Raw genomic sequence first — 17,092 nt, 5'->3', positions numbered from 1 at the left:
CTCTTCAGCCCTCTTTTAAACTGAAAGATATGTTTGCTATTTCAAACCCTTACTTCTCAGTATTCAGAGTCTGCCCAGTTCCTTATGTAAGTCTACAAGACACCGCATAGAAACAAGGAATGGAACTGTGCAGATTTTAGTGCTTTGCTGTTTTCTAACTGGGAACGTGCTCTTCATTAAAGTAACTGAAATAAATAAAAGTAAAAATATCTTTGTGAAAATAATGAAAGGCCTCAAAATTTAACTTTCTGCAGGAATATATATATATTAAAAAAAATCTTGATTCCAGGATATATATAAAAAAAATCTTGATTCCAGGATATATATAAAAAAATCTTGACTCCAGAAGGAAAAAGAATTATTCTCCCCCAACCTGAAAACAATTCCAGAAACTGTAGTCCCCATGTGGGTAAGTATATAAGCAGGAATAGATGAAAGCAGATACTTATTTTTCTGTCTCTTTCAAAGCCAGCCTCAAGCCAGAACTACTATTACAGCTTCAGAAAGAGAAAAAATGCACATAATAATGAATATAATCTCTTCTTAACAAAGGTAGAGCTGCAAACTCTGTTTCTTTTCAGAGTCTTGTAACAGAAAATAACTGTTTTTAAAATTATTATCACTTTTGCAAAACTAACAATTTGGGCCCAGATACATCATGCTGACTAGCTTCCAAGACAAATGGGCTCTAGAGAAGTTCAGTTTTTATTTCAGGTGAAATTTTGTAGCAGAGACTTGATACTCGTCTGTCCTGAAAAATGCTAGGAAGTAAAAGGAAGAACCTTAATTGCTCCTGCAGAACTTTCCCAATTTGGCCAACTTCAAACCTTTGAAAAACTGCAGCTGATTCATATTCAGCTGAAACTTCTAAAAGGGTGTTAAAAGACTCGGTCACCACTCGATTAATCTCACAGCTTTTCAGTGCTGATTAGATTGCATTCCTACAGCTAGAAAGCAACAAAATATTTTCTAGCTGCTCACATCTCCCACTTGAGACAGCGACTTCTTCAGTACCAGGAGAGAGAACTGAACTTAAACATTCTTTTGCTGTGGTACTTGGCCTGAGTACCTCTCTCCTGCTTTCGTCCCCGAGCACCTATACAGGGAGAAAGGTGAAGAAGAAAGCCAGCTGGCTCACATGCAACTTGCTAAATAGCTGGATAGGGAAGGATGGAGACAAGTAAGGTGACTGGTGAAGCTGGAGTTCTGGGTGAGATGGAGACAGCACTTTTTTCTGTGGGTAAGGAGGGGTGGTACCCGGGTGGAAAGGGGCAGCCCAGAGGGCAAGAACAGGCCTGGGACCAGCAGAAGAAACGAGGACTCATACAGAAGACACCACTGCAACAACTCCTTTAAAAATAATAGGCAGTCAAGCCATGAAAACCTGTTTCCACATTGAAAAAAAAAATTAAAAAGCACAACTTTTTAAATTATTCAAGTAACTTTCACGTTTGGAATTTCTAATGCCCATTCAAGATCCCCAGGAGCATGCTGCGCTAAGAGCAAGCAAAAGCAACGGCAGCCTCTGAGGTACTGCATTAGTACTTAAACGAACCTAAGGGCACAAGAGGACAGCTGGCTTTCAGGAACCACTATTTACTGACACTTCAAGGCCACTGACTGACCATTTCCATAAGTATGTCCTTCTGGGCATGCGTATGTGCAATTTTCTTCCAGAATTTTCTTGAGCACCGACCTCCACACTGCTCAAAGCCTGCACAATCACTTCCAACTGCTGAGTGTGGCTTTAAAGGATAAAGTCAGGCTGTAGAGATACTGTAACAGCATTTTTACTCAAGACATCTTTGACAAGACACAAACATCCAGGAACAATCATCCAGGAGCTACCTCGTCACGTCAGGACTCAGCAAATTCAGATCCGCTCCCTCGGTCCTGCCTTCCCAGCGCTGCACCCGTGGAAAGGATGGCGGTGCGTGGCCTCCTCTCCCTGTGTGTAACCTCCACGCCCCAGCTCCTCCACAGCGCAGGCAGGAGCAGCCCTGAGGCCTGTTCTGGTTCCTGCCAAGATGTCACCACGACAAGGTGTCACCACGACAGCTGAGCACCCTCCATGCCACGGCACGGGGTCAGCCATGATGGCGGTTGTGGAGGAAGGCCCTCCACAAACAGGTGCCCCGGCGGTGCTTCTTACACTTTTCTGGCACACCACCAGTACCCACAAATTAGCTCCTTGTACAGTCACACAGGTGGAAAGTGTCTCCTTTGCTGGAAAGAAAAAAAAAAAGTCTAACCCAAAACCCCAAAACACGTGAGCTCCCCTCAGCTTACTTCCCTGGAAAGCAGATGGGAGCCAGAGGCTTTCATTCCCCGCTCACACGCAGTTGTGCTAAGCTGGCGTTACAGGAAAGCCAGGTCCCCGCGGCATAAACACGTTGCTAATTACTCAAAGCTCACACACACATCCAAAGCATGACCACAACGTGAGCATTAAAGGTCTCTACAGAAAACAGTCACGAAAAAAATAACAAAACCAACAGTACGCATTCAGAACAAGGAGCGTTTCCAGTGGTGGAAACAAAAGCAAAACCACACAAATGAACAGGCTCTCCCTTCAAATAAACAACAAAGAAATAAGTAAAAACCCCTCTTTGGTATTTCATAAATATACAAATTACATACTAATTACACTGTCAAGCATGTACAACAGAAATTACTCTTCTGGATAAAACGCAAACTTCAAACTCAAGTCAAAAGAACGATAAATCTGCCTGTTCAAGCTTAAGAAAGAGGCTGCTACCAACAGCAGCAGATGTTCGGAAAGATTTACACATACTGCTCACAATGCTAAAAATTAAGCTTGAAGTTAGCTAAAAATTAAGAGTTGCAAAAACCAATGGGCTAAAACAAAAACTATGAACTAGGCTGTCCAGAGAGTACTGACAGCAACACAAGCAGACCTGTTCTCCCTGACTCTACAAGATGTGTTTCAATGCTGGCTACACTATATTTATATTTTGACAGGACAAGGGGCAATGGCCACAAGATATAGCACAGGAAGTTCCGCACCAACATGCAAAAGAACTTCTTCATGGTGAGGGTGATGGAGCACTGGAACAGGCTGCCCAGGGAGGCTGTGGAGTCTCCTCTGGAGATATTCAAGGCCCGTCTGGACGCCTACCTGGGCAGCCTGCTCTAAGGAACCTGCTTTGGCAGGGGGGTTGGACCCGATGGTCTCTTGAGGTCCCTTCCAACCCCTACAATACTGTGATTCTGTGATTTACAAAGGCTGCTACATAAAACCAGCATTTCGTGACTGTTTAACTGCCTTCACACTCTGCGCACAGATAACAACTGGTATTGAGTGCCGCTGCCAGGAGCCGAACCCTGGCCCCTGGAAGGGCCATTTTTCCCACCTCAGAAGTGTATTTGCAGATTCTGCCATTAACATTTCACCAAGAAACGTCCCAGATGTACAGAGAGGGAAGTCCTTAAAATGAGGGGCTGCTAGGACAGTATGGACGGGCAATATTTTGAAGTCTGCATGAATACATGATAAATCCCTATCTACACTGAAAAGCATCCATCAGTGTTAAATGCTACTGACTTTCCATTGGCACCGAAGGGGTTCCACCACATCACACTGCTGTGGTCACTGGGACTGAATCCATGTAAACACCACCTCATCTAACACGAGGAAGAGACATCAACACACAGGAACTACACATGCAGCATGACATGGCTGTTGCTAGTGATACGTGTAACTGAGCACAGCCAAGGCTGCCGTTTATATGAATTGCTGAACTCGCCCTGCAATATGCTGCCAAAAGCACAGCCCATGCATGGAAAAAACAGTGAGCGTTCATAAAACGGAAATCAAACAGCAGAAGGACAAGTCACTGGGAAAAATGAAGCATCCAGCTCTGGAAGAGGAGGGAAAGAGCATGCTAGCTAACCACAGGATGCAAGTGTCATGTGAAGAAAGAAAGACAAATTAAGATTTTCTAGGAAAACTCTTTTTGACCAAATAGTTGATATATTTGTGGGAAAATAACCATTTTTTTAATATCTCCACAAGAAAGCATAATCTGGCTTGTCCTTTACTTCTCCACTTTTTTCATCTATTATATCTAGTTTTCCAAATGATTACTTTTACATTGAAGCAATTCTTGTTTAATTGCTTAAGGAATATGCCTTTCTCTAATACAGCCTGTTTAACTCTAATTAGCTTTCTGAAGCTGCTGCGTCATCTAATAATAGTTCGAACTGAAATGACTCGGGAGTCCTACAAGGCAGAAAGTGTCACTTATCCTAGGGGCCAAAAGCAGGTGGACCATGAGATCCCACTTCCACAGAAAGAAAACATACAGTTCAGATACGTAATCTGTATATCATACTAAAAAGAGCTGGAACCCACACAAAGCAAAAGCTGACCTACCTTAAGTCTTGGACCATGTTTAGCAACATCCTTCCACCAGGCTGACACGTTTTGGATACGAAGTAGCAAGGGATTTGCTTTCAACTTCAGATTAGATCTCTTTCTCCTACTTTGTCAGCACCATGCCTTCACCTGATGTAGGCAAAAGGAAATCTGTACTCTGGATCATTAGGCCAGGGCTGAACAACCCTTTATCCAGCAATGTCAAAACGGAAACATTTGCAGTCACTCCCAAAAGCAGAGCTTTTAACACCTAAAAACCTTGACCTTCCTTGGAAGCGTTCACACACTTAGCCTCCTTCCTTCCGTGGTAATGGCCGAGGTGTGGTCCAGAAGCTGCATGCTGCTTTGGGGATCGATTTGTCCTTTTGGACACATTGCAACGGGTTACTTTTCCCCAAAGATAATTCCACCTAACACCGCTCTCAAAGCAGTGCAGGCAACCTGTATCTTCTCGTCAGTGTACTCTAAACAAAGAAAGACACTAGAAACACATCTTTCACAGAAACTATCATCTGGTACTACAGAAAAACGTATGTGCTAGGACAGAACGGTTGTGTGTTGTAAACTAAAGAAAAGCACTGGAAATATGTTGGGTTTTAGCTGGCTTCTCAGCTAATTTCTGTTGTTCTCTCTTCCCCCAGCCTACAGAGCGCTAAAAAGATAAACTGACATGTAAACAAAGTTTAATACACACACTGAAGTAATGATAAATTCATTATCCCAGAAACTAACGGGGAATAAGTAGTCAACATTAATGCAGAGTTTTAATCCCCCGTTTTTAAGCTCTTTTCTACCTTGTTATTTTAACAATAAGGATCAGCAGTATTGCCTGCCTGATTTCAAGCTTTATTTCAGGCTGCCATGGGTATGAATCATCTGACCTCTGGCTTTGGTTTACAGGCTCAGTAGGGGAACTCCCCCAGGCACGGTCAGCAGGAGTCCAGCTGCTCCCAAATCCTGGCTACCACAGCTCACTGAGGTGGGCATGGTGATTGCTACAGCCTGCCAAGCTCGAATTTTATAGCATTGCCATTAGGTATTGTTTCAATGTGTCTTTGGAGCTCTTCTTTGCCCTGACATATGAAGGTTCTGCTGTAAGTCAAAAAGCACACCTGTAGAATTCAAGGAAACTCATGAAAAAACAGCAATTCTTACCATCCACATTCACTAACCAAACTCTCCAAAATTCTGTTTCACAATATCCTTTTAACACAGCTTCCACTAGAAACTCCATCACCTCCATATATATTAAGGTTTGAGCTGGGCAATGATGGTGTTTCCTTGGGATCTTACAGTCCATTGGCATCAGAGTCCTCCTCATCACCTCATTTCATCAGCTATGGAAGGGAAAGAAAGCTCTGCCTTGGCCCCAGAACTGGCCACAGACAGCTGACATAATCAAACCTCGTGCTTCATTGCTGCAGCCAGTCCACTTGGGAAATCACGAAGGGATTCCTTCCAACATGAAGAGTCATCTTAAGCACTTAGCTGGCAAACATTCTTCATATGCAAACATGAGAGGGTCACCGAAACAGATGATCAGGTATGTAAGAACACTTCCAGCCAAAGTTAATTTTTCTTCCACCATACTCTGAAATACCAGAGACTGCAAAGACCCTCTGGGCACTTTCACTGAACCAATTCAATGCTCCCAGGAGAACTTCGAGTGTCAGCACCTGAATTTCCCTTTGTCTCTCCCTACGACAGCCACACACAGTTAGGGAAAGCCACCTCTCAATATGTGCATCTCCATGGCCCAGCAGCACAAAGATCCTTCCTCCAGTCCCTGGCAAAACCTGTGCGAGCTTAAGAATATTTTTCAGGAACTTTCATGGTTTCACCAAATCAGTTACTGAGCAAGAACAGACTGTTTAACAACGGGATGTATTCCTGCAAAGACCCTTCTTTAACTGCCTAAATCATCTTCTGTATTTCGTGAAACCATGACAAGGTCTCATTTTCTTCTCCAAGAAGAAACTGTATGGAGGGTTGTAGGGCTTTTTCCCCCGAATATTCATTAAGTACATTTTCTAGGCATAGTTTCAGTTCCTCTCTGCAGAGAAAGTAAGCAGCACCTAATAAATGTTTCATTCAATAATTCAAACACTTTATCTAACATATCATAACGCAAACAACTTTTTACTGGCTCTCATACACAAGATAAAAGAATTCTAACAATGTATGAAAAAAGCTAATATCTCTACATAAACTCTACAGATGGAATCATTGCAGCAGTAAAAGGCATGGTTAGTGAATATTTACTGGGATCTGTGACATGGAACTAAACCAAGCCAAACAAAAATCCCTCAGTTATTTGGCCGCAATTTATCCTGGCCAGTTAGCACTAGATACAAATCCCAAAAAGGCAAAAGAGGCAAAGAAAAAATAATTCATAACTTTACTTGTATGCTGGCTCACTGTTTGAAATTAAAATTTTAGAACTTGGCTTCCACAATTACCCCTTGCAAGATACCCCTAATTCCGTTACAGTCTGCTTCTTCATCTTTTACAGAAAGCATATTAATTACCCCAGGAAAAAAAATAAAGTTTTGTTGGCATCCCCTAGAACCCCCTTATCTCTTCATCAACTGTCCTTTTCAATCAGGATATCTGGGCCTTCTCCCTACACACAGCTGAGCAAGTTAAGTCCAGATGTGAAGTCGTATTACAAACCAGCTGAATTAATAGGAAAAAAAAAATACACCCTATAAGTTATTACTCAGAAATAAAGCACTAAATATGATCAAAATGACAAAGTTAACCTCTCAATTCCATGACAGTGAATCACACTTCATCTAACAAATCATAAACATCCAGCAAAAAAATTACAGCATTACTTCTAAAAAAACGTAATTACATCTTAAATTTTGTTTTCTTTGTATATAATAAAAACAGTAACAGGTTTAATTAATCTATTTCTTTTCATTTTTTCCCTAACTCTCAACCATGTTTGGCTTGAAGAAAAACACGTAATTAGGAGGGACACGTGACACTGTAACTGCATTTCTGCAATGGAAATATTCTTGTTACTCTTTGTTACACAGCTTGTCTGAACTGTCACACGAAATAATTGATCCTTACCTTAACCAGTGCATTTTCATTTATTTACTGAGAGCAACGTGATCTTTAGAAACAAATAAATTGTTCTATTACAAATGGGATGTCAGACACCAGCAAGCTATTGCTGGCTTCAAAAACAAGGGACCATTCATAACTACAATTCATATTCTGTTCTCATTCTCCTGAAATCTTGGCTCCCCTTTTACCATCATTTGTAACTGTCTGCATGCTGAAAATAGATATCTAACAAACAATGCCATTTAGCCTAAGACCAACTCCCTTTATAGCTGCTGTTTAATTTAAACAATGTTCTTACTTCAATCCCCCAATCATGCTAAGTAACATCTTTTTGTCCTACTCTCGTCTGAAATACAAGCACATTTTCCCCACTGTTCTTTGCTTCCATAAACTAAACCGTAAAATAGACAAGTGATTTTCTTGACAAAAGCCCCAGTTTAACTGCCTCTGATTTCTGTGTCAGTCACAAAATCAGCTTGTTAAAACAGCTAAAACCTCAATAAACTATGAAATCCTTCACTAAAGAGGACGAAAGTTAATTGAATTATCTAAATGATTTTATATATAAATATATAAATACATATTTCACAGAATGAAAAGTTCTTCTAGCAGAGAAATACAGTTATCTCTACAGTACAACACTGCAGCTACTCAGCTGCTCCTTAATCCTTATTCAAGGGTTCTTCTAATTTTTTTTTTCCTTGCAATATGCAGTCACCTCAATGGGAACTTTCATGAAAGTACAGTTATTTCTACTTCTGTCTTACTGGAGAGTGCACTGAGATTCGAGGCAGACTTCCTTGTCGGGGACAGAGGAATGACGACTATTTTAGTGTTCCAGCACTGGCAGGAAAACAAACAAACAAACAAAAAAAAAGCAGGAAGACACAATCACAGCACTTGATCACATACAGGATATCCAGATTTAAGCCCTTGGCCTCCTCGCTTTATATCTTGCCGTACTGGGAATAAAGAAATATCCCACTTGCAGCCCTAGAGAGCTGATCGTTTACATATAAAGTTGTATAAGATCTCCTAGACGCCAGTTGTGAAAGCATATATTTTTTTTCAGCTTAAAAAACACATGGAAACGCCTCTATTTCAACCCACTGAAGAACACTTCAATCCACAATCTTTGGCAGAACAGAACAAAATTTCTCACCTGGCTTTACTCAAAGCATTGGAGACAGCAGTGTAGGTCAGTAAAAGCGGTAAGAGAACACACACCCAGCTTTAATAGCACCTCATGTTTCCCAAATGAAGTAGAGCTAGAGACAACTGTCTCTCAGGTAAAAAGTGTTTGTCATTAATATGAAGGCTACACAACTGAGTTTTGCACATGGAAATTTGCACATGAAAAATAAGGAGGTGATTCATGACAGCCAACACGACTTCACTAAGGGCCATGTTCTGCCTGACAAACCTGGTGGCCTTCCACGACGGGCTTACAGCATTGGTGGATAGCAGAAGAGCAACTGACATCATCTACCCGGACTTGTGCAAAGCATTTGACACTGTCCCCCGTATCTTTGTCTCCACATTACAGAGACATGGATGTGATGGGTGGACCACTTGGTGCACAAGGAATTGGCTGGATGGTTGCACCCAAAGAGTTGCAGTCAATGGCTCAATGTCCAGGAGGAGATCAGTAACAAGTTGTGTTGCTCAGGGGGTCGGTATTGGGATCGGCGCTGTTCAACATCTCAGAGAGTGGGATGAGTGCACCCTCAGCAAGTTTGCCAATAACACCCAGCTGTGTGATGCGGTTGACACGCTGGAGGGAAGGGATGCCATCCTGAGGGACCTGGGCAGGCCTGACAGGTGGGCCTGTGCAAACCTCAAGTTCAGCAAGGCCAAGTGCAAGGTCCTGCATCTGGGCCTGGGCAATCCCAAGCACAAACACAGGCTGGGTGGAGAATGGATTGAGAGCGGCCCTGAGAAGGATCCGGGGGTGTTGGTTGACAAGCAGCTCAACATGAGCCGGCAATGTGCGCTTGCTGCCCAAAAAGCCAAATGTATCCTGGGCTGTATCAAAAGCAGTGTGGCCAGCAGGGCAAGGGAGGTGATTCTCCCCCTCTACTCTTCTCTCCTCTCGTGAGACCCCATCTGGAGCATTGCATTCAGCTCTGGGGCCCCCAGCACAAGAAGGACGTGGATGTTTTAGAATGAGTCCAGAGAACGGTCACAAAAATGTGCAATGGGCTGGAGCACCTCTCTTACAAAGACAGGCTGAGGGAGTTGGGGTTGTTCAGCCTGGAGAAAATAAGACTCCAGGGAGACCTTATAGCGGCCTTCCAGTACCTAAAGGGGGCCTACAGGAAAGCTGGGGAGGGACTCTTTTTCGGGGAGTGCAGTGATAGGACACACAGTAATGTCTTTAAACTAAAAGAGGGTAGATTTAGATTAGATAAAAGGGAGAAATTCTTCAGAGGGTGGTGAGGCACTGCCACAGGCTGCCCAGAGAAGTTGTGGATGCCCCATCCCTGGAGGTGTTCAAGGCCAGGCTGGATGGGGCTTTGGGCAGCCTGGTCTGGTGGGAGGTGTCCCTGCCCATGGCAGGGGGGGTGGAATTGGGTGGTCTTTAAGGTCCCTTCCAACCCAAGACATTCTGTGATTCCAAGAAATTCATTCTCGTGATGTCCTTGTATTGAATACTGAAATTCTACTATTTCATTCTAACATAAATAATTTTAATCTCCTATAAATACAAAGCAAAATATACCATCTGCTCCTGACTCCAGAACTGTACTGCAATGGAGCCATGCTCCAAGCCTCATCACTATACATATACCTACCTTGAAAGACTCAATTAATTACAGAACAGAGCATAGGTCTTAAAACTGTTGCAAAAGGCGACTTAGTTTAGGATGACTGGGATGAATTACTGACAAGCATACTCACGAAATACACCCAATACTTTCCAATAGTTTTCACATAGAAATCACATGAGACCATGTCACGTGAATGTGAAGAATATGGGAACAAAGAAGAAGGGACACATGCAGAGAACAAAGTGCAAAACCAGGAGCCTGTCAGACACAGAGTACCTACCCTGCCCCACTTCCCTTAGGCAAAAAGCTTCACAGGTGTCCATCCCCTGGGGCTAACAGAGATGCCTTCCCTTGTGAAACAGGTCTGATAAAGACTCAAACACTTAAAGGATAAGGCTTTCACTTTGCAAGATCCCAAGATGATTTTCAAGTAAAGAAATAAACAGACAGAGACCTTATCTCCTCCCAAAATAATAGCATAAGCACAGACCGCCATAAGCGAACACCACTCTAGCATTCAATATCCAACCTCAAGTCGCCGCTCAGCATGAAAATGACTTCTCAACAGGAGAAGCACTACGTGGTTCCCGATTCTGAGAATTACAAGCTCTTTAATTCCTAGCTGCAGACTCTGCAGCCCACAGCATATCCTTGTTGTAGGGACAGGTTTGGTTAACTGCACACCAATTCAACAATCAATTAAAAACATACTTGTAACTTACAGCCATGATAAAATTTGTTTTGGTTCAGATTTTAAAGAAGAAAAATATTTTTGTTTTATTTCACAAAATAGCCAGGGAAATTCCTGTGCATATAGGCATTGAAGAAGTGAACGCAAGCTAGTACTATCATCTCAAGCGTCAATTTTGAAGCAGCTTCCAGGTTATTCTCTTAGCCAAGGAAGCCTTTGCATCTACTCCCCTCCAACTGCTCCCCGGCTACTAACACATACATTCATTCAGAACATGTACGAAGAAAAATAGCAGGGAATTTTTAATCATAGCTAAAAGAATTACTTTTTAAAAACATTCTGGAGGAAGGAACATAAGGATTTTTTTTTCCTAAAGTTCTTCAGTACTTGAATTTGCTCTGGGGTAAAGGAATTAACTAGCACAAACTTGTCACTGCCTAATTAACCATGCATGAATGGAATGTCCAAACAGCTATAAGCAGCTATGTTGCATAAGCATAATAAATGAAATAAATAAAGGTTAAATTCCCTTTTTTTGTGTTCATATTTTCCTATCATACGTAGGTTTTTCCTTTCAAGAAATGGCAGAAGAAGCTCTATTACTGACCTTTACTGCACCTGAACTCACATTTCTCAAACGAGGTAGAGATTCAGATGATTATTGCAAAAGAGAAGACATTATTTAACATGAATTTAATTGTGTAGCTTTCACACACATTCTTACAACATCCCTATTGCGAAGATGAAGGTTTACCATTATCTTACCCCTTTTTATCCACAAGGATTGATACAAATAAGTTTGTGGAAGTTACTTGCCCAAAAACACAGGAAACCTATTAGATAAGAAAGAAAAGGAGATTTATAGTACAGGGTATACACTATAAGTAGAAAAGAATCCACACCACTTTCAACTTCTGGAAAGATAGCAAACTATTCGATCTGTTGCCACAGTTCAGGACTTTAGTTACGCAACAGCTAAAAAGATAAAGCTAAAAGATGTTGCAGAGTATCTTGGACATAGCACACCATGGGAACCTCATCCTCACTACGAACCACAATATCCCACCCATCCGCCCACATTCTGCTCAGCACCTCTGAGCAGACCCCATGGGTGGGCAGTGTATATGCACACCAAGAAAAAAAACTCGACCATTATAAACCAGTTCTATACCTTTTATTCTTTAGATCCAGGTATGTGAATTTGCAGTTGTACTTGGCCCTAAAATTCTCACCTGCTTCCCACCTGCAAAATGGGTTATAAGAATTACCTAAAAAGTGAATTAAAGTGTATTTTAGTGCAATTAAAATTTGCATTCACTGATATACCCTTTATAAACATGCTTTTTAAAAAGAATTTGCATTGGTAAAGTTAAAAAAAAAAGTAATTCTAATTCTGATAATTTTGGACAAAGCTTTTTCAAATGACAGGGAAAGCATCCACTGATGCAAGATCAGGCAGAACAGTACCTGATATACATAGTTCTACATGTCAGGAAGAGCTTTGCAGCTGAATTTTGGAATCATATTGAACTATGTAGCCCTGAATTTTTGTCAGAGTGCCCCACGTACTGACAATCTGTACGAAGTTAGGGCTGTTGCCACAATTATTAGATGTCTTCGAACAATGGCAGCTCCTGCTCGAGTGGAAATACTGATTCCTTACAGATGACTCCTTCTCCACAGCACTACATTTCTTTGGAGATAGATTATCTGATAAAAGACAACTTCACAGTAACTGTCACTAAACAAAACAGAGTTAAATTCAGAGTCCTGACCACAATGGATTAGTACAAGGACAGGAAAAGCATTTTGCCAGCAATAACCTCAGTGGTATCTTGGAGCATAAATAAAACTATCAACAACTTTGTTCAAAAAGCTAACCCATTAAAAGCTGATTTCACAATTCTCTGCTTCTCTCACATTCCCAGTTTCCTAGGTAGTATCTAGTAACAGACCTCTGCCCGTGGCAGCGTCCAAGCTAGTGGGAAAGCAATTTTGACCTAGGATGTTTATTCCAAAATTCCTAAAGAGTTATGACTGAGGAGAACCAAGATAAACCCTCTTTCATACTTAAAAAGGTTCATATAGCTATGGTATGAGTTAGTCTGTGAATAAACAATAATATGCTTATTGGACATTTTATTTAAAGTGACCTATACGTGTATTATTAACATACATGTGATAGCATATACTTTATAATATACATTACCATATGAATTCATATACATGTTATCGCTCATTGAACATGCAAGTCCAATGTCAATATGACAGACAGAGCAGAAATTCATGGGAAGACTGCAGAAAGTCACTATCTATACAAACTGTATTGGCAACTTTACCAAAATAAGAACAGCTGTACTGGGTTCAGCCACAGGTCTACATAATCCATGTCTCCATGAATTAATGGTTTGGGAAGAGCAAGGTAAAGACAAGCATATACAATACTTCTCCTAAGAAGGCTCCCAGCACCCAACTATTAAAAGCCAAATCCTTTCAAGACTTAAAATACATTAATACCAAACGACATTCAAAGGTGTGTTTACAGGAAATCAAACGAGGTGAAAAACAGCTATAGGCAATATTCTCTTAGAGCAAGCAAAAACGGATAAGACAATGATACAGTGTTTTGTAAATCCAGCCTTTGTGCCCTCTGAAACCTGGGCTGAACTAGCAACCATATGGCTGCCAGCACACAGCAGCCAAGTAGCACCAAGGGCTAACTTTACAGAAAGGGCTCCACAGCCCAGCATACACAATAATATTTCCTAAGTTCATGTGCTCTGACCACAGAGAGATTTAGCCACGCACGCTTCCCCTCTGCTTCCCGTGGGGACACGTATTGGCTGAGCACAGAACTGAAGATCTGGGGCTAGAGAACTGCAGCATCCGAAGGTCCTTCGTCCACAGCCCTCAGCAGACATCGTCCTGATTAAGCAGGCCCTGTGGAAGCAGCACATGCCCTAACAGAGAACAGTTCACCCCCCTCCATCCTCCCAATTCAGACTCCAAATCTGTCCAGGCATTTAAGACACTGACCCAAATATCCTGTCCATGCTGCAGTCTTTGCTTGTTTGTTCTCTACAGGGCAGCACGTGCTGGAGGGCTCATAGCCAACGAAGAACAAGGTGAAGGTGTGATGATATGGTCCAGCCTAAGCTGCCTTAGAAAACGTTTTTTTACAGATTTGAACTGTAAAGACCAATTCTGTCCCTGTTTCTACCTCTTACAACACCAGTGAGCAACCTCCAAGAATACATCAGGGTAGATGGCAGGCACATACGTTTCACTGGGGGCACAGTTAAATACCTGCAGGAGTAAGCCCCAGGGTGATATAGGGGGAGGGAGCACTGGGGAGGTAAAAATACTTTTTAAAATATAACCACATTGTTACTAGGAAAGTACTTCCACAATAAAAATTATTTCCGTTACCTTCTGGAGGTGGGGGAGGGAATTCTTCTGTGTCCATCCTAGTGTATCCACTGCACCTTCAGCAGACTGAAAAACCCTGCAAAAATAAAGGGAGAATGTTTTTTAGATGAACATGATTTTCCAATATACAGACACTCCTTTTCAATTTGGCCAAGCTCAAACCTATTAGCTAATTCCATTATGGAAGAGAGGAAATGTGCTTGGCCTCTTGCTTCAGAAAACATCTAGTCCAAATTTTTATGTACATAGTCCTCAGTATTGGAGCCAGTTCATGTAATGATCTCAATAAGCCAGCTGAATAAAGATGAAGTTTTCAAACTGTTTAATATTCTGCAGGTCCCACTGTGACAATTGCAAACAGATTATTAAAACATGTTATTTCAGCGTCTGTTTGTGGCACGTATTCTGCTTCAAAATCTTAATGGGAGGAAAGGAATTCTAGGAAGCTCAGAAGTTTTGATGATCCCTTTCTCCATTTGGGAATCAGAAATCCTAAGTTCTACGTTAGGAGAGGAGAGGACTATCTTAAAAAACTCTTTTTGAGCCACTTCATTTCAACCTCGCCACTGACGAGCAAAATAGCTCAAAGCCCTTAGAAAGCCTCTACAGCCAAGGTATGGAAAGGGTAAGTTGAAGGAGATGGCGAAATTCAGGAACAGCAGAGAAACAATCAGCTAAATGAATCAGGATGTGGAGGTCAACTCATTTGCCACCTGCAGAGAAGTTGGCAGTGGATGAAAGGAAGTGCCTCAAAATAGGATCCAACCTTACAAGGTAGTCGAGTCCAGGACAAGAACAAGTAACTTCAGAGCCAGGGCTCAGGAAGGATTCATACACACACACACGCATCTGTCTGTAACACACAAAATGCTCCACGACACGCCTTCGCTACACAGCGTCCCCTCTAAAGCCTCTCTCCTTATCAGTTGTATCTGTAGAGCTCAAAGGCGTGTTCCTACTTACAAATGTCTGGAATGCATTTTGCCACACCAAAACTGACAGGCAAAAAAAGGGAAATAATAGTTTGAAGAGAAAGCTTTTTTTCTTTATTCTTCCATTTTCTTTATTCTTTTAAAGTTGAATCATCACCGGAACATAGGTTTTCAAATCTGAAACGTGCAACAAATGGTAAACCTCTGGAAGTTTGTCTCAACTCCTCTGCCAAATGCATGTTTAGAAGGAGAGCTAAAAGGCCCTCCATTTTTATTTTTTTAATATATATTTAAACAGGTTGTTTGTTAGTTTTCAAACACGCGGAACTTACTTCAGCAACGATTTTGAAAATAACCGTCTTCCTCACAAGCAAATCCTAAGAACTGGCATACAGAACTGAGCTATGGAAGCTTTCAATTTGCCTTCTGTTTTGATCCAGCTCAGCGACACGCTTCACATTACCCAAGAACTGTGTAGACGAAGGTCACAGACCCAGTGTCCGAGCCCTAACCACTGACCTGCTTTCTCCCATACGAACACGGCAGTTATTCACAAGACAGACAGACTTTCTCTGCCTTATGGGTTGGCTTATATGTTGCATTAATTCATCTCCAAGTTCCACAGATTTTTATCTACTTTTTAGATACAGAGAAAAACGTTCTAGCAGCAAAGGGAGCTTGTGCATTGTGAATTCCAGTAATACCCTCCATAAAAGTAAAATAATTGCCATTTCATGTGCCAGATATAACCATGCCAGCATTCATGGAACACCTTCCAACACCACCATACGCAAAACTTTTTCACTCTTCTGCTGAGAGACAGAGGAGCTAACTCAAATCAAAGGGATTTAGATCAAGATTAAGCCAGGCAATTTGGCAAAACTTGGCTAGGAGTACACAACCTGTTTGGCATTTGTAAGCTCCTGTATTTTTTCCTCATTGATTCCAGTGACCATTACCACCAACAGAAGTTTCAAACTGTGTAGATACTTATTTAAGGACAATCACAGAAATCAAAGAACGAATTAAATTGGAAGGGACCGCTGAATGTTCTCTCATACACTCAAGAGAGGTCTAACTTCAAAGTTAGATCAGGTTCTTTCTCGTTCAGGCAAGTTTTGAAAGCCCCCAAAGGTGGAGATTTCACCACCTGCTCCTGTGCTTCCCCAGACACATCAGCAAGAACTTCTCCACCACATCCAGCTGGAATTACCCTTGCAGCAGCTTGTGGCCATCCGCTCTCATCCCCTCGCTGTGCACCTCTGAATGAAATCTGGCTGCATCTTCTTCACAGCAACCCCTTCTTTTGGGAGCAGATTCTATCTGCCTTAAGAGGATTCTGCCCTTTCCTCTTACAGCTAAACAAACTCTGTTCCTGCAGCCTCTCCTGACCTGGCCCAATGCTCCAACCAGGGCAGCAGCCCTGACTGGACTAGCTCCAGTTTGCCAGTCCCTTACTCATACTGGGTGACTCAAACCAAACATTTCAGAGTAAGATCGTAAGCATTGAGTAGATGTTACGTCAGTTTAACATAAAATCATTCAAGAAACTGAACTATGTGCTTTTAAACCACAGAATACCACAAATTTGTTCCAAAGGTATTTTTTTAATTGCAGATAGAAAAAATAGTATAACAAACATGAAACACATGAACTATTATATTCGTGCTTATCACATTACAAAATTATGTACCTGAATAGCTGAACAATTGGCCTGTAATATTGGGTGTGACAAAGTACCAAAATACAGTGCTTTTGTTTTTTTTTCATTTAAAATTGATTTCTCAGGCAC

General features: G+C 41.7%; 1 protein-coding gene across 8 annotated transcripts in view; it reads right to left on the bottom strand.

Moving 5' to 3' along the window:
* Positions 1–17,092, bottom strand: part of ARHGEF10 (Rho guanine nucleotide exchange factor 10) — a 120,743-nt gene that overhangs the window by 94,809 nt on the left and 8,842 nt on the right. For 6 of the 8 annotated variants that reach the window (XM_083829898.1, XM_083829902.1, XM_083829903.1 and 3 more), the window contains one exon: positions 14,369–14,444. In XM_083829898.1, the coding sequence (XP_083686024.1) occupies positions 14,369–14,405 (37 nt within the window). In that variant the 5' untranslated portion in view covers positions 14,406–14,444. Of the gene's footprint in view, positions 1–11,704; positions 11,773–12,110; positions 12,203–14,368; positions 14,445–17,092 lie in introns of those variants that run through there. The other 2 variants (XM_083829904.1, XM_083829905.1) reach the window with 2 other exon arrangements.

The sequence above is a fragment of the Anser anser genome (genome assembly GCF_964211835.1).
Source record: "Anser anser genome assembly, chromosome: 3".
NCBI classification, from domain to species: Eukaryota; Metazoa; Chordata; class Aves; order Anseriformes; family Anatidae; genus Anser; species Anser anser.
This window is presented reverse-complemented; position numbering and strand designations above follow the sequence as displayed.